Source organism: Natrix helvetica (assembly GCF_964273705.1).
Source record: "Natrix helvetica genome assembly, chromosome: 3".
Taxonomy (NCBI): Eukaryota; Metazoa; Chordata; class Lepidosauria; order Squamata; family Natricidae; genus Natrix; species Natrix helvetica.
In genome coordinates this window covers 92,761,051-92,780,058 of record NC_138549.1, presented here as the reverse complement: position 1 = coordinate 92,780,058, position 19,008 = coordinate 92,761,051, and the positions used below count along the sequence as shown (strand labels likewise).

At 37.7% G+C, this 19,008-nt stretch overlaps 1 protein-coding gene across 1 annotated transcript in view; it reads left to right on the top strand.

Annotated features, from left to right (window-relative positions):
* Window positions 1–386: 386 nt before the first annotated feature.
* The window catches only part of PRKACB (protein kinase cAMP-activated catalytic subunit beta), a 77,361-nt gene continuing 58,739 nt past the window's right edge, over window positions 387–19,008 (top strand). The window contains exon 1 of the mRNA XM_081946889.1: window positions 387–754. Within this exon, the coding sequence (XP_081803015.1) occupies window positions 709–754 (46 nt within the window). The 5' untranslated portion in view covers window positions 387–708. The remainder of the gene's footprint in view (window positions 755–19,008) is intronic.

Sequence of the window (19,008 nt, the reverse complement as noted above, 5' to 3'; positions counted from 1 at the left end):
CAAACGCGCCTAATAAAAGTAGCCGCGGCGTGAGGTACCGAACCGATAGGTAGGAGGCGACTATTTCCAGTCAGAGCAAAACCGGGGTCTGTCATCGGGTGCATAATGTGCGGAGGAGCCGGAGAGGTTTCCCTGTAAGCGGTGGCACCTGCTTCCCACCTCATTCGGGGAAGGAACCAAAATACAACCAGAATTATTCAGTTGCCGCCGGGCAGTTTAGGCAAACGCCTCAGAAACTTTCCTGAGGACATCTCCCCCCCCCCTCCCCACTTCAGCAGCTCGGGCCGAGGCGTGCCGGAGGGTTTTTTGCGGGCGTCGGGCACGGAGGTAAGGACTCCGGCTCTGGAGGAGGAGGCGCTTCGGAGGGCCGTCATTTCCGTCGTGTGTGAGCTGGGGAGGGAGCGAGGGAGGGACGGCGGCAAGCGGACAAACCAGTCAAGCGCTCTCGCTGCCGCCTCCTCGCTCCTCAGGCCGCCGGTCAGACCGCCCCCCCCCCAACCCCAAAGACTCGGAGCGCGGAGTGGAGGAAGAGGAAGGCGATAGCGGGGAAAGCCAAGTGCGGAGGGGAGGGGAGGGAAGGATAGGGAGGGAAGGGGCCGGTCCGCGCCAAGCCAAGCGAAGCGCCGCTCGACACGCAACTCGGGATTCCCGCCCTTCCCTTTGGACGGACGGCGCAGCCCGACCTCTCTTGCTCGCCCCGGTCCGGCCATGGGGAACGCCGCCACCGCCAAGAAGGGCAACGAGATTGAGAGCGGTGAGTGAGGCCGGAGGGGGGACGCGAAGGCGAGCTTCTTTCTCCGTGGAAAGCAGGCAGGCAGCTCTCTTCTCTCCTCTTCTCCCACCCTCCGCCGCTTCACCAAGGTGCGCCGGGACGACCAACGGCAGGCCCTGCGGCCTAGCCTGACGGGTTGCGGCAGCGGCAGCCCCCTCTCCTTTGCCCCGGGCAGCAGGCCTGGAGTTGGAGACTGTGCTTCGGCGAGCGGCTTCGGTCTTCTCTTCTTGGCCTGCGGGGCCTGCTTTGCGTTAGGATCCGGGGGGCACGTAGGTGAACGGATTAACCCGTGTCTGATAGGGCCACTGGCGGAGAGGGCACGAAGGCAGCCCCGAGTCCCCACCCCCACCCCGTGAAACGGGCTGCGCTCCCAGGCTCGCTGTAATCAAGCTGCTCCGGCGGAGGAAGACTGGATTAGAGCCGGTGGGGGGGGGGGTGGATTCTCTTGTTCCCCTTAGCTATTTTCCCCTTTTCTGCCCCCCCCCCCCGAAAATCTATACACTTTGCAGAGAAAGCTTTATGTCATACAAACCTGCCTGGTGAAGAAAACGGCGTAACATAACAATGTAAACTGTGCATTGATTTGTCGGGTCCCCTGTGTTTCCTCTCAGGTAACAGCCCCAGAGATCTCCCTATCCTTTTCCCATGATAAAATCCTTTGCTACGGAAAAAGGATTAGTCCCAATATCTGCAATGTAAAGAAAGCTTCAAGCACGTTGGTCGTGTAGAAAGGTTCAAAGTTTTGTTATGGGGGGGGGGGGAGGGAGTGTTAATTGATTTCTACTCCACGGCAGAGTTCTAGTAATAAAACTTGGATCATCCGAAGTGTTAATAACCAAAGGAATAGCAGATGCCCCAAGATCCTTTATTAATATTAGATAAATATTTGGATTAGTCTTTAACCCACCAGAAGAAAGCAAACAATATTTTTGTCTTGTGCTATACTAATAATAACCATATTGATTGCTTTTATTTATATGCTGTTTTGTTTTATTTATTTATTTGTATCCCCACCATTATTATTTTTTATAAATAATTCAGATGGAGAACATATCCATTACATCTTGGTCCTCCTATTTTCCCCACAACAATAACTCTGTGGTGTGAGTTTTACTGAGAGAGAGTGACTGGCCCAAGGTCACCCAGCTGGCTTTCATAGCTAAGGTGGGACAAGAACTCAATGCTTTCATGTTTTTAGCTTGGTGTCTGAACTACTAGGCCAGTCTGGTTCTTTCATTTTAACTTACCTAGAGTCATTTTCAAATAGCAGTTTATTTTGATTAGATACATAATCTGGCAAATAATGTCAGGCAGTTTTCTTTATAAACTTATCAACTTAATAAGGTTTTAATTGGAGGAAGCTATGAGTCTTTCAAACAAAATTAAATCTCTAGCTGAATAATAAAATATTATGCCACTGTTGGCTTTCTTGTTATTTCAAAAATGAAGAATGAGTGAAATATATTTAACACCATAATCCACTTTATATTTATAAAATAAAGTCTACTGAATTCAATTACATTTGCTCACAAATAAGTTTATATAATATCACAGCCTTAGTCCTACTTAGAGAAACATGTCAAGATTCAGGTACCAATGGTTAAGAACATTGTATTATAATGAATACATAAACAAGTGATCTTTAAATAATAATATGGAGAATAGTTTTCTTGACTTGTGACTGCCTGGTATGATGAATCAGGTGAGCCTGACATTTGAAAAATAAACCCCACTCATTTTGGATTTTATACCTGAAGAAAGGATTTCCCTTGCAACTGTTGTTGAAACTTTCCTTTCCTGCCATGGTACTTCTTGTGAGTAGTACATTAATGATGTCCCAAATCAGCTGTGGGTGCAGAGGGCTATTTATGTAGACAACGTCTTAATCTTGTTTCCAATGCTTTACTTTTTCCAGCTTTGTTTTGCTTCTGATGAATGTAAGCTGTATGTTGAAGGGCTTAAAAGAGACAGATTGCTGGGTTCTTACACTGAGATCCTCTTTCAATCTTTTACTTCTCAGATGTGTTGTTTTACAGTTCTGTTATCCCTAGTTAGCATTCCAAGAGTTTGAGGTCTGCTTCTGTAAGACGAAACCTGACTTCTAAAGAAAAACCTCCCATACCACAGTATGGTTTAGGTACAGAATAGCAAGTTTGGGGCATTCATTTCTACCCAGTGGGATTCTTGTTTTCTTCACTCTGGAATCCAGGTATTTAGTGTACAATTTTGTGATTCCTTGAAGCATTTTGAACAAATTCTATAATCTTGTCTGAGCACTTTTCATTTCTCTAAACTGAAACTCTAGTTACCAATTTACAGTGCAAAAGTTGGGTTCCCAGGATTTTGAAGTCTGTAGATCGGTCATCTCTTTACATTGGATGCATATAATTAAAAATAGTCAAGTATTTGGCTGTGTCCTAGATTTGCTGTTATATGGCAGCATCGATTATGGTGTTCAATAGCTATATGCACTTATAAGCAATTTTGACCAATCCCTTAGAGCTAATAATGGCTTTGCCTTTGGTGTATTGTTTTCTGATCCTGTTGGAACTTTGAATACAAAATAAGGCAGTGCATTGTTTGAGAAGAAAATTTTAGTGAAGACCTTTTTTAGGATTATATAATAAAAATTGTGGAATAGTAATGTATCTTCTTTATGTGATTTATTTTTTGATAGAGGGTGGTTAGATTGATCTAATAAAGCTTTGGCTTAGGATCTGTGATTTCTATAATACAGCATTGTGCACCTATTTTTAAAAAACCTATGTATTTTCTAAAGAAGTAGTCCATAATAAGAAATTATGTCTTAACAAACTTGAAGTGTTGGATGATGACATGATGGTGGGAAGAGGGAATGGGTGCAATAAGGCAACTTCTCCTTTGAATCAAGTTTAGCTCCTGGTGACTTCATGGATGTGCACAATACTCATTGGTTTAATTAACTGTGAAGCCAACTGTAGCATAGAAATAATCTGTCAAGGACCAGTCTTGGATGTTTTTTAAAGAAACATGAAAGTGTAGTATCTGCAGACTGATAATGTTTTGTGCATGCTAATAATGTAAAATGATAGTGACTGTAACTAAATATGTTGTATGAAAATGAGATTTTAAAAACTCTAAGCTGGCAAGGAACCATTTGTAAAAGGTTCAATCAGTTGACTAAAAGAGTGCAACCTCTGTTGGTTGAAAAAGTGAATTTGTGTAATTTATAATTTATATTTATAATTTATAGATAGAATATATTTATAAATATTAACAAATCTAGAATGTATTAATCAAATAAAATAATATTGTATAAACTTTAGTGATCTAGTAACTTTTGGAAAGGCAGAACTCTAAAAGCTAAAATACATTTAGAGCTAAGAAACGATGTATACTTTCAAGGAAGTAAAAAAATTGTGATTCCCTTTAAGATTTTGGTACTCAGAGCATTAAATAAAACATTGAAATATTGATGGTTTCATGATTTAAGGAATTAAGGTTCATGAAAATTAACAAGTCCCCATTTAATATTATAAATTTTAAAAATGCATTCCTGTGCTGTCCAATTCATAATCAGAATTATGCTCATCATTATTGAAGTTTTATCAGTGAAACTATGAACTGCACAAGATTGAAAAAAAATCTAAGAGTGAATGTTGCTGGAGGTAGTCAAATAGTCCTCGACTTACACCACAATTGATTCCAAAATTTCTGTTCTTAAGTGAAACATTTGTTAAGTGAGTTTATCCCCATTTTACAGCCTTTCTTGTGACATTTGTTAAGTAAATCACTGCAGTTGTTAAGTTAGTAAGCTGGTTGTTAAGTGTAGTTTCCCTGTTGACTATGCTTGTCAGAAGGTTACAAAAGGTGATCACATGACCTTGGGACATAGCATCAGTCATAAGTATGAGCCAGTTGCCAAGTATCTGAATTTTGATCACATGATCATGGGATTGCTGGAAAGGTTGTAACCCATGATGGCGAATCTATGGCATGCATGCCAAAGATGGCATGCAGAGCCCTTTCTGTGGGCATGTGTACTGTCGCAAGCTGCTCTACCAGAACTCCAAAAACCCGAAGACTAGCTGGCCTGTGTGCATGTGTGTGCCGGCCACCTAGTTTTTGAGTTTCCAGCACATATATGCATGCCGGCCAGCTGATCTGTGCATGGCAGAAACCCAAAGATGAGGTGGCTGGCGCACACATGCCAGCTGGCCTTCAGGTTTTTGGTGCTCCGGTGTTTTCTAAACCATAGTTTAGGCTCACTGTATTATGCAAACTCAAGGGTGTTTTATTCAGAAATCAGAAATAAAAGGTTATGTATATAGTGGGGCAGGTAAACCAAGTTGTTTTACCACACTTAAACCTTGGGTTGGAAAACAAATCCTTGTTTCTGGCAACAGGTATTTTGTTGTTTGTTTGTTTCCTTTATGCTGAAATATTCTGAACTACATGTAAATATCTAAAGCTTAAGGAATAAAAGCAATTTACATCTGAACCTTTTGCAGGATATTGCTTCAGATTATCTTTATGATCACAAAATTCTGCTATTTATTGTAATATGTATACATACAGAAACAGAAATGCCAATATTCCAAAGGCAATTAAACTGCATAAGCAAGTTATAAGGATAATTTCCAGGAGCCAAAGTTCTTCATAATATTGATCATATGTTACTTTGGCTTTTTGCAAATGTTCGGTGTTTATTTTATGTTTACAGTTTTTGCGCTACCATTTTGACAAGGTGTGAATTTCAATGTAAAAATTTAAACATAAACAGAACATAATATAGGTGTTTAAATGGTTCTATTAAATTGAATGAGACTTTCTTGCAACTGGCAATATACAGATAAACCTCAATTTACAACAGTTCATTTAGTGACCGTTCAAAGTTGCAACAACACTGAAAAATGGAAGTTAGAACTGTTTTTCACAGTTAGCATCTTTGCAGCATCCCCATGATAATGTGATCAAATTTCAGATGCTTGGCAACTGGTTCATATTTATGACCGTTGTTGTGTCTCAGGGTCACGTATATCTTTTTTCAACCTGATAAGTAAAGTCAATGGGGAAACCAGATTCACTTAACAACTAGATTACTAATTCAATAACTGCAGTAATTCACTTAACTGAGACAAGAAAGGTTGTAAAATGGGGCAAAACTCATTTAACAAATGTTAACAACATACATTTTAAGCTCAATTGTGGTCGTAAATTGAGGATTACTTATATTTTACTTTGAAAATGAGTTCTGTGATTTCAGAATTTTTATCTCTCAAGGATAAGCTTTCCTCCGGATATAGAGATAGAGCAGAAACCTACATCCCTTGTGTTTGTGCTCAGTATTCTTGCATAGGCTGCCTCAGAAAGAATAGTTGGCTCTTACTAGAAATTCGAAATGATCACTCATAAAAAACTTTCAAAATTAGATCAAGAACACTTAAGTGTTAGGGGCCAAGATTTATATCATTCCCTAGTTAACTGCAAAACCATTGGATACAGAAACTTGTATTTTTAAGAAGATTTATGCAGAAACATGTTAGCCTTAATTTGCCTTAAAGTATCATAAATTGTAAATAAAGCAATTGTAAATATTTTTACAAAGGTACTGCACTTTTCATAGCTAGTGATAAGTATGCTCACCCTCAGAATTGTAACACATTCTTCATATTGGTTAAGTAACTTGCTCTAATCTAAACATGCATACAAGTGGATCTATTTTTATGGATCTTTCATTCTAGCTTCGCAACTGGATAATGAGACCTTAGAAGATGAAAAGTATGCAGAAGTTTATTTGCAGGACTGTACATGCTTAAAGTAATAAAAAACAAACCCAGAATCACATATACAGGAAATATTTACTATAAATACTTTATATCAACTGCCAATATTGGTATTACAGATAAAAAAGGCCACTGTAAGTTGCATGTTGTTCCCATGTAGACAGATATTTTTTGATTTAAAAGTAATTGTATGCAGTTGTTTTTTTTTGTAATTGACTAAATGTTTTTAAGAAGATGTTGCTTGCATGTTTGAAGTTTAATTCTTAGAGTTCTGTATTATTAAAGGTAAAGGTTCCCTTCGCACATATGTCCTGACTCTAGGGGGCGGTGCTCATCTTCATTTCAAAGCCAAAGAGCCAGTGCTGCCTGAAGACATCTCTGTGGTCATGTGGCCGGCATGACTAAACACTGAAGGTGCACGGAATGTTGTTACCTTCCCACCAAAGGTGGTTCCTATTTTTTCTACTTTCATTTTTACATGCTTTCAAACTGCTAAATTGGCAGAAGCTGGGATAAGTAATGGGAGCTCACTCTGCTGTGCGGCGCTAGGATTCGAACCGCCAAACTTCCGACCTTTCTGATCGACAAGCTCAGCGTCTTAGCCCCTGAGCCACTGCATCCCTTTCTGTATTACTACTGATCTTGATTTTAATGCTCAGCAGCAATGTAATAGTTGAGAAACAGAAATTTGTCTTTTAAGTTATAATATGGTATTCAAGCATGGTATTCTCAATGGCGCAGCATCTAAAAATAAGAAATAGGGACTTCTTCCAGAAACTATGGCAAATGCTTTTTTGCTGTAATAGGTTAAATCTTATTGCAAGTACCTGCTTCAATGTTACTTTATTGTAACATAAAAGTAATTTAATCATCGATGTGTGGCGTCCATTTGTCTGGAATGTTAAAATTGGTTCCACTTTAGAAATTGGAAAACCACTATACCATCCCCAAGTGGCAGAGTTAGTATTACCCAAAGTAGAAGTTGAATATTCCAGAGTTTTCAGATCTATTCCATTCTGTACATACCTAGTGGGAATGATGTAAATGAACTTTCTGGATATATCTTAAATTGGGAGATGAGCCACATTTAATCAGCATGCATTTTAAAGTTATAAATTATTTACTTATCAATATTAGCAATTTTATCCAGTTGATTTTGAATGTCCTTTGAGTATTCCTAATTTGTGTTTCATTATGGGTTTTTTTCTTTGTTTGCTTATTTGCAAGAAATAGCCAAAGCAATTTCATTTTAAAATTCATGAATAATTTCTATTCCTTTCAATTGATTTTTCTATTTTTGGTTATTATATAAAGACACATAATAGTGGAATGTTTTAAACCTGATTGTAACATTCCTGAATTTAAATGGGTAGAGACTTATTTTAACATAGAACTTACTAAAATTGCTATGATATGATAGCAATATGCAAACAAGATTTTTAATTTGTATACTGAAACTATATATAATAATGTGATTCAGAACATTTTAATTAGTTATACGTCTTTAATACATATTTAGAGAGTTCTAACGTGATAAGGGATAAGCTAAGACACTGAGCTTGTTGATCAAAAAGGTCAGCAGTTCGAATCCCTAGCACCGCGTAACAGAGTGAGCTCCCGTTACTTGTCCCAGCTTCTGCCAACCTAGCAGTTTGAAGGCATGTAAAAATGTAGGTAGAAAAATAGGAACCACCTTTGGTGTGAAGGTAACACCTTCGGCGTTTAGTCATGCCGGCCACATGACCATGGAGACGTCTTCAGACAATGTTGGCTCTTTGGCTTTGAAACGGAGATGAGCACCGCCTCCTAGAATCGGGAACTACTCGCACCTATGTGCGAGGGAAACCTTTACCTTTACCTTAGCATGTGATAATTCTACTGCAACATATGAAGGTATATTATCTGAACCATTTAAAAGTTATTGCTTAGTATCATAAGATATCCTTATGAACATACTGTAGTTGAAAGGAAGTTTTTTTAAAAACAGGAATGATATATCTAGTACAGAACAGAACCCTAATAGTTTAATGCCTAATGCCATTAGTATCATAGCAAACAACTAAAGATCTCTAATTTTTAATTACAAAATATTATTTTGCAATCTAATGAAATTGCATCTCACCAAAATAGTGAAACTGCCTGCAAATATTTGCTTGATTACTAATAACTAAATACCCTGATTATCTTTTTCTATTAAATATGTAATCATCAAAGAACGTTGAAATACAGGTAGTCTTCAACTTATGGCTGCAGTTGGGATCAGAATTTTCTTTGCTAAGCAAGCCTGTTGTTAAATAAGTTGGGCCTATTTTTTTTGTCACAGTTGTTAAGCAAATCTCTGTAGTTGTTCAGTGACTCACAAGGACATTGAGCAAATCCAGCTTCCCACACTGACTTTGCTTATTGGAAGCCAGCTAGGAAGAGCATAAATAGCAATCACATGACTCCAATATATTGGCTGTTTAAAAATGTTTCTTCATGTTTTTTACCATTGTAGTGTGAGAATATAGAAATGCAGACATGAAGCAAACTTTGCAGTAAAATAATTAGTCATGTACGGTATTTTTGAAAGGTTAAAAATTGATAGAATGTGAGGTGGTGTATTAATTTGAAATACAGTAAGTTAACGGTCAAGTTAGTGTGAGATGGCATTAGCCATATTGTTTAAAATAATTTAAATTAGTTTTTTTGAATAGTTTGATATTTCATTATCAGCTTCACATGTATCTAAAATTATCTTTTCACATATGTGTATGTTAATTGTTTTCATATATTTACCAGCGTGAAAGAAAATTAGCTTTCTTTGTTTATTGTCTAATCATACAAGCAAGCATATATCTTTATAAGTCTGCACAATAAAATACTTATTTGTCTTTAGCAATTACTAATTCTTAGTACACATTTTCCTGTGTCACTGCCATTTGTTAATTAGAATAGCTCTGTAAATTTTTATCGTGACGTAAGTAGCTTTTCTCCTCTGTTCTAAAATAGAGTACCCCCAAATATTTTATCCATTAATTATGATCTGGCATATACATATATTCTTGGACAGGTTTCTAGATAATAGTATAGATTTGTTTAAAAAAAACAGAGTTTTCTGTATTGAATCCCTACTTCATAGATTTCATTTCTGGTAAAAAGTTTTTCTGTTCTGAGTAAAAAGTTTTAAAGATATTAAACATGTTTCAGGATTATGGGAAAAACATAATTTTTTTTTCTTGTTCTAACAAAATTTTTTATTGTTTTTTCAACATTTATAGGGAAAAGGGTAAATGGACAGGTATACAAATTATGGCAGTTGCAAAGTGTGACAGGCGCCCCTCTCTCCATACTCATAGTATACATTTATATATAATGCATTGGTATATAATTGATTACAATCAGCATATTCTGTTATTAAATTCAATCAGATTAAACATTACAATATAAAATCCAGATATAATTCCATTATCACTTTCGGTCAGTTTATAATAATATGATTTTCTTGTTTATTTTTGTGATCTGAGTCTTCTTGCTATTGCCCCATCTCCCTCTACTGGCAGAGCTCTGGCCCCTCCCGTGTCCTGCGTGTCCGCTGTAGTGTCTCGTGTTTTTTCTAGGAGTGTTCTGTTTTTTTCCATAAAGGCCTGCACCTCTATGGGTGAATTGATTCTAATTCTTGTCTCCTCCCAGAATATCAGCATACCTTCAGGCATCAACCATCTAAACCACACCCCTTTCTGGTATAATTTATTCGCTAATTGCGAATAATTCTTCCTTTTTTCTCTAATCTTCTTAGGGATCTGCTTCAGAATGGTTATCTCCATATCATGGTATGTCAATGCTTGCCCCCTTTGTACACCCAGAATTTCATCTCTTGTGCTTTTTCTAAGAAATTTAATGTGAACCTCCCTGGGTACATTGTGAGTTCTAGCATAAGCTGAGTTCACTCTATAAACCAGGTCTATATCCCACCCCATCTGTTGTTTTTCTTTATGTGTGTAGTCAGCCAGGATGTTTATCATGATGTCCCTTATGTTTTCCCCATCTTCTTCTATAACATTTTGAAATCTAAGGTAATAGGACATTCTCTCAAATTCTATTTTCATCTGTTGGATGTCAAGATCTTTGTTCCCTTTCTGCACAGCTTCTACCCCCCCCCCTTCACCTCCTCCACCCCCCCCCCCTTCCACAAGATTCAGTCTTTGTGAGTTCTTATATATTTGGGCTTGATTTTCTTTAATTTCATCTTTCATTTCCCTTAGCTGTTTCTTGATTTCCTCCTGGCCCTGTAAAATTTGTTGAAGCATTTGTTGAAAGTCCATCTCTGTAGTCTTATGTTGCATCAGTTCTGTTATCTTTGACTGTGTGGCTGGACTGGATGTTGCGGATGTTGGAGCAGAAGTGGCAAAGCCAGGTTTTCCAGGAGGGGGTCTTTTGGATGCCATCCTTTATAACGTTAGAAGTTCAGTCCAAATATGAAGTAAACAGTTAGAAAAGAAGGGTAGCCAGGTGAATCCGGGAGCAGAAGAACCAGGCAGAAGAGAGTCTCTCCAATAAGTCTGGCAATAGATAAAAAATTTCCCCTAGAAGGTTTAAAAAATACCAATCCACAAGAGATTCCTCTGGGAGACACGGAGACAAAGACCGGAAGCCTGAATTTTAAAGGTGGAGTCAGGTTTCAGAGTTCATAAAGACAACGGAAGTGTGCCATCTTGCCCTGCCAGTTTTGGGCACAGAGGCATAACAAAGTTTTAAAAAGTTCCAAAAGTCCTCAAATCATTGTAATATGTAGAATTAAATTGAAAAGAAAATCATCTCAGCCTGAGTGAGGCTTCATTCGTTGGCTCTCCCCCCTCCTCCTTCCCCGGGGGCTGAGAGCAAAATTGTTCCTCGCCGCTTGTCCAAGGGGGGGGGAAACCCCTCCCTCCAGCCGCACCTCCAAAATGCTCCGAAAGTTATTTTAAAGTTTTAAAAGGCTTGAGTAAATCTTCATGCAGAATAAGGGATGAAGAGAGAAGCAACCTCCCCGCACTGCAGCTGCTTCCTTCAATTGTTGCATTCTCCAGTCGGCTTATAGCGAGGCGCGAGGCGTAGGAACGCGAAGCGCCCTCCGAGCTTGCTCCCCGGTGCCTTGGGCGCGCGAGAGACCTCCCGCCGGCCGCCGCCGCTGCAGGAGTCCTCCGCGATGCCGCCCCTCCGGCAGGACCCCTCTGCAGGGTGTCCTGTGCCCCCCAAGGAGTGGGGAAGCCCACCGGGGAGCCGGAGCGGGCAAAGAGCTGCCCGTCGCCGCCGCCGCCGGAACCGGAACTCGGAAAAACATAATTTTGAATTTCAGTTTTACAATGCTAACCTGCTGCTTTCCTTCTGAGTTTAAATAATAAAATATTGTGCTCGTAACACTATTTGGTAGTTCCAATTTGATTATAACAGTTACACTGAAAAGTTTATAAATAAGTTTGCATAATATATAAAAATGGGTACTGAGTGCCTACAAATATAGTGCCAATGAAGTAATTCTTTGAATTATATTATGTGAATGTGGTATGCATATTTGTAAAGTTAAATAGTGAACATAGTGGTGATATAAATAAATATAGCTACATTAGTTCTATGCAGTGGGGGAAGATTCTTTGGGTGAGAGGAATTCATATCAGCATTGGTTGGTGCTTGGAGGCCTATTTAATTCAGTGCAGAAAGTTTCATCCAAGTTATTGATGTGGACAATACAGATCTTGTCCATCCCCTCCTGTAGAAAAAAAAAGTATTGCAGGACTTATTACCCCTCTACCCAAATAGAATATTTAGACTTTAGTGCATTCTCACTATCCCATTTGGTACCATTGGGGAGTAGATGCAGAGAAAGAAAGAAACGAGGAATGAGGAGTCCATGGTGTCGTTTCCCACCTCAAGCTGTGTATATGGTGGTATGCCACACATAATTTCTAGTCTTTTTCAAAGCTACCAACTGATCCATTTCTTTGTAAACCATACTGGTCCAGAATAATACCATGGTTGATGGTATCCAAGGCTTCCAAAAAATCAGAGAGATAGGATGAATACACCACCCCATCTTGAGTTGGCCACAGACCATCAATAAACACCACACATACAATCTCAGTACTGTACCCCAGTCTAAATCCTAGTTGGAGATGATCCAGATAGTCTGCTTTTTCCATAGCCCTCGGAAATTGGAGATTGTCTTCTCAACAACTTTCCCTAAAAAGAGAAAATTGGAGATTGGATAAAAATTGTCCATTTCAGCTGGTTCCAAGGAAGGTCTCTTGAAAACAGGCTGTGCCATCCCATCTCTCAAAGAAGTATTTACTACAGTACTGCAAGAATCTGTCAATATGCCCATTGCTTTGAGGCCTTAACCAACCAAGAATAGTATGGATGAAATATATTAACAACAGAGGGAACTGCCGAAAACTACCTCTTTTCTATTGGCAAAGTTCAGATTGGATGCAGTTCCATTAAAGTTACTTTTATGTCTGCCATGTTTGAATACTATAGATTCTTTTTCAAAGTTCCTCAGACCTCACTAATGGATTACAGAGAAGTTAACATTGTTATTTAATACTTTGAATAGAATGCTTAATTTTAAATTTGTACTATTTATACACTTAATATTCAATTTGCAGCAAACTCCAAGTATCCATCCTCAAAAGATATTATTAGGATGTAATTCCTAAAACTGAAAACACATTTGAAGAGTGCCAGACAGAGAACATTTTGCTAAACTTTCTTGGTATATTCATAATCTGTAGTTTTGCAGAATTTTATATTCTTGGCAGCTTAAAATTCTTTATTCCTATATTTAGCAATTCATAAGTAGGACTTCTGGCTGCTTTTGAATTGATGAATTCACAGAATTAGAATGGGGGTGACATTAATTTTAGACTATTTGAACAAATTCTAAGAAACATTAACTTTGAAAATATAAATATGTAACTTGGATCATTTTCCATAAATAAATGAGCAAGTTTTTTTGTAGCTTATTTATATAATTCGGTTCCCTTTATCTAGTTTTAGAACTTGTTGGAGAACAAATCAATGTTTTAGGTTATATTTATGTAGAAATATTGACAGTCCAAATGGGTTTGTAAAGTTTTAAACACCACTGTAATAGGCTAGTTAAATTTGTGCTTTACTTTTATGGTTGCCAAAGGCTTTCTGGGATAGCTATATTAAAATAATCAACAACTTGAAGTTCAAATTTGCAAACCTTTTAAAGAATTTTATTGACCAATAAAATATTTAGGATTCATTACTCACTAGTGCTCCAAAGCACTAGTAACTACTCCTTCTCTTCAATTGGAAAGGTGCAAATTCCAAACCATCAATCCACATTTTGATAAAGGTTAAGCTGGTCATTCAAATACAGAGTAACCCCAAATTAAGGTGTCTCAAACTATATTTACACTTCATGGCATGTTATGGCTAAAAGGACACTAGCATCACATACTGTATACACTGAACAATAAGGGCATCTGCAGGATTATACTTCTTTTGTCAAAATGATGAGTGTGATGCCACATTGCAAACTCTACCTCTTCTGAATATATGTGCCAGTCAGATTGACCTGCTTGGACTCCCACTGCAGGCATTACTGTTGCATTACAAGCAAAAGCAGAACTTTTCTGACACTTGTATCAGGTATGTTGAAGGCCATTTAAATGGAATATCATGGTGAATGGTAGTTATCTAAAGTTTCTATAAGATAGTTTTCCTAAAATATGTATGAAAACAAAATTAAAACTATTCTAAGTTTACTAATAGTTCACTGTATTGCATTAAAAAGTTAAACAACCTCAAGTCCCACCACTATGTGTGTATCATATATTAAGTTCCTTTGATTTAATTATTGAAACACTTTATTTTAGCTTTACTGAGCAAAGCAAAATTTGTGCCAGCTCATAGCACAGTAAGGAAAAAAGAGCTGTCTCTAACTTTCATCTATCAAAGTTTGGAGACAATACTACCAGCGGCTTTTAGAAGTTTATTTATATGCATGCTATGTAGTGGAGAAAATAAATCTAACAAAATGGAGATTATAGCCTTCCCTTTACCCCTCCCACCACCAACCCCATCATTTGACATCACCAGTATTACATCCAGTTCATCTCTTTGTCTAATCCTATCGGACCCAAATTGACACTCTCTGTCCCCTGACAAAACTTCTGCAAGCCTATCTAGACTGAAGAATAGAAGCTTCCTCACATCACGGTCCAAGGGCACTCCTAATATGGGAGTCACAGCATAGTACAGTACAACCTCTGGTCATAAACGCTTCTGTTCATGACCAAATCAAGTTCTGACCAAAAAAATTGAATGTGGTCATCAACACATACTCGGGTGGTGATCAGACACGGTCACGGCTCATTTCCCCTTCTGCACTATTTTTTTTGTAAGCGGCAAACAACAGCAACCTCATGTGACCGCTGCATTAATTTTGGTTAGGTTCGGGTCACGACCAAATCGGGTTGTGACCAAAGTTATGGAATGAATTATGGTCGTGACCAGAGGCTCAATCAGCCTCAGCATTCTATCTTCTTAACAGTAGACTTCCCCAGCACTTTCTGCCGTTCTTCAGAAGGCTCATTTCCTATTAGTAAAAATGTCAGGGTAGTGATTTAAGACCTGACCAGCTGCTACAATGATGCAATGATTCACTGATGTAATGATGGGAATGAGTCAGCAAGGTTTTTGGCTGTTATCCCTTTAAGAGCTTGTATAATAAGAAGAGGCACTGTTCAGGTATCTCTCTCTTTTGACGTGTGTTCTTCCCTGCTGTAATTTACTAATTGTTTGGCTCCTGCCTATAGTGCTTGTATGTACAGCATATATTTGTAGATATAACCATTACTTCCTACAAACCTCTTCTGTTATTGCTTCTGAGTTATCTCATGTAGTCAACCTATGCGCACTGACAAAAAAATTGCCTGTACAATGTGAAGGCACAACAGTGGACCCTCCGGTCACGACCATAATCCTTTCCAGGACTTCAGTCAACGCCTGATTTGATCGTGACTGAAAGCAAGACTGACAGCGCATGCGCGCACAAAAAAAGAAGGCATGTAAGGGGAAATTGCTTTGGCAGGGAAAATTGCTGCGGCTGTGATTGATCGCCACCCGAGAATGTGTTTGTGAACCAGAGTGAAACATTTAGTGGATTTTTTGATTGGCACCCAATTTGGTCATGGTCAGAAGCGTTTGTGACCCGCCACTGTACCTAGATTCCCCAAACTGGCCATCAAGCAAATCCAATCCCTAAGATTCCCCACCATACAGCCCTCAACGTCCATTAAAAAATATTTGTTTTTTCGGGTCCCTCTTTCTTGTAAAAGTAGACACCTAATTATCACCGAATGTGAATGAAGTTGGAGGAAAGACATTGTTCTCCTTTAATGGCTTCCACAAATGTTGCCCGTGCCAGAAAGCTCTGAAATTAATTATTTATCTATTTATTTATATATTTGCTGTCTATCTTTTGAAAGGGTCTGAGTAATTATCTGTCTTTTGAAAGGATCTGGGTAATTAACAGAAACACCACCAAACAGTTCCCTCCAGATAATAAATAAGCTCCAATTTTCTTTCTCTCTACTATTCCAGAGACAAAGAAAATTATAATCCAACAACAGCCATTCATCAGAGATGATTACATTGCTGGGTTGAGAAACTGAGTTATCAATTATATATTTTAAAAAAATACTATTGACAATATTTACTATCTTATTACTATCCATTTTAGAAGCTTGATGTAAAGTAGGATAGAAATGTATTATTTTTATTCTCCCTTGTTATTTTTATAAACAACTCAAGGCAGCAAACATACACAACACATATTTTCCCATAACAACAAACCTGGGAGGTGGGTGGCCCAAAGTCACCCATCCAATTTTCAAGGCTAAGATAGGACTAAAACTCACGGTGTCATGGTTTCTAGTCTGTGCCTTAACCACTAGACAAAATATTTACATTAATATTAATAAATTTTAGAAATATTTTAATACATTTATAACTACTGAATTATTTAAGAAATGCATAATATTTTATTTATATACACTACATTGTTTTAGATTATTATTTAACATGTTTCCATACAAATAGGAATGGAAAAAATCCAAAAATTGGTCTGCTTTCATCTTATATAAGTAATGTTTTAAATCAGACTAATATTTAGTATATCATTTTGAAGTAGAATTTGTCCCTTTGCTATAAAAATATTAACTAGTTTACCGTGTGCCCCTTTTGGCTGCATTTTAATGTTTCAACAATAGGTGCCAGTAGTTATCTTCCGAATTTAAAATAGAAATGTGATCAGGGCTGTCATAGCAACAACGTCCTCTTAGCATTGTTATTTATAGAACTGCTGTTGCCTCTTTTTTTTTTTTTAGATTGTCAGGCTAAAGAAAGACTTACTAAACATCTTTTTAGAAAGCTTTAAAAAGATCAATAAACCTCAGTTCTTGACTGATTTAAACTTCATTGTATTTCAGCTGCTGTAGTTATCAGGAACCCAAGTATTTCAACATAATTACTAAGATACTATATTGCTCTTCTTAAACCCCCCCTTCCCATGTAATATTGTAGGCAACTTTTGAAGTCTCCATTGTTTCAAAAGTTCTTTTATTTTCAGTAATTAATGCAAATAGACATGAATGGACATGTGCACCTGAATAACAACTGAAGTATTTGTTTGGATCTCAAGTTCAACCACAGTTTGGTCTTATATGTGAAGCAGTGCCACTACAGTTAATGTACAAGATATGCACAGCTTGTTACAGTTTGATTGATTGTATGCCATCAAGTTAGTGTCAGCTGTTAGTGACCACATAGATTTTCTATATGATTTATCATGTGATGTATCACAATGTTTTTTGCCTTTGCGGAGCCAGTGTGGGCGTGACCTGCACGTCACGCATCTGGCCTGTGGGCCACCAGTTTGACACCCTTGCTTTACATATTTCTTAAAGTCATTTTTTTCCCATTCTAGTATGTATGGAACCATAGGCAGTGAACAAAATTAAGAAGGAACCTAAAGAAATGGACCAGGAATACCAATGCTATTCTTCTTTTACGTAGGAGAACTATGCACTGTGTGCTTTAGAGTGCATATAATATTCACTGACACCTCTTTTAACCAAATGTATTCCTATCCCAGAATCACACACAAATAATGGAGGACAGTTATGAAGTCCTTGGAAAAGATACACCAGCATTAAGGAATTGCTGATGGATACTATGTGAGCGGATAAATGAAAAGCATAATTTGGAATGAGTGGATAATAAGTGTACCAGCAGACCTTGTGCTAGAAGAGTACCTGTTCATTCAAGTAGTCTGCTTTCAAGCATCTGAAAAAGAATACTACCACTTTAAGGAGTTGACTCATTACAATTCATGTATTCTTAAAGCAGCTACATTTTTTAGCCTATAAAAAGATGAGTCTTATTTTCATGAATAGCAAAGAGGAACTGTACTTGCCTTTGTGTGCAGTATGATGTGATTCTATTACATTTTTAGAGCGGGCACAGCCCTAATAGGTATCAACAGAATTTTGAATACCAATTTATGCATTCAGAACGGTGTAGAAACTAACATGCATAGAGTATTGCCAAGCATCATTAAGAGCATAAATAGCTTTGAAATAAGGCATAACACTATATTGAAAGCTATGTGTGCTGTATACGTGGGGTGTTGTTTTTTTCATGGATTGTTTTTATACTCATACAAATCTTACCAAGGTTAGTATTGTTATAGATTCAAGGCTTTAAAAACACATGAGTGTATGAAATAAAAAGTATTTTTTTTCAGAATTGTGAATTCTCATGCCATTTTCTGACTACTATATGTTCATTCCTAACAATTGTAAAGCACCTGGATAAATGTGAAAAGTGGGATAAATTATGAACCATCAGTATCTCTTCTCTACAATGGAACAATGCAGACCTCAGCAGCATAACTCTTTAGAAACAAGGAAGGAGATCTGCCAAGGGTTTTGTACTATAACTACTATCTGTGTGCATACTCTGCAACCTGCAAATCCATTTTAGAAAGGTGGATATGACCTGCAGTTGTTTTTAAATGCTTCCCTTCATGTTGACGTACTATAGAAATTGTTATTCAATTTTTTTTTGAAAAATTCTCCATTCTCAATAAATTGCCCAGAATTTAGATTTTCTTGCTTACTGCTTGTGTATATAGTGACACGCATTTTCATGATTTAGTTTTCAGTCACACTTTTACATTTAGCATTCTTGGACTTGTTCTCATATTATTTTTACATGGAAAGAGAAAATTAACAAGCAAACAGGACAACTATTTTACTAGTCATCATCTTCAATTGGCATGAAGAAACTTTTGCTGAGAATAGCCCTTGAAGTTTGGTTTTATATTAACAGGAAACAGAAAACTGTTGTGGTTTAGCTTACTGCATACAGGAAGTGTGACACATTCATAGTCTTTGGCTTCTGTGTTCAGTTCTTAAA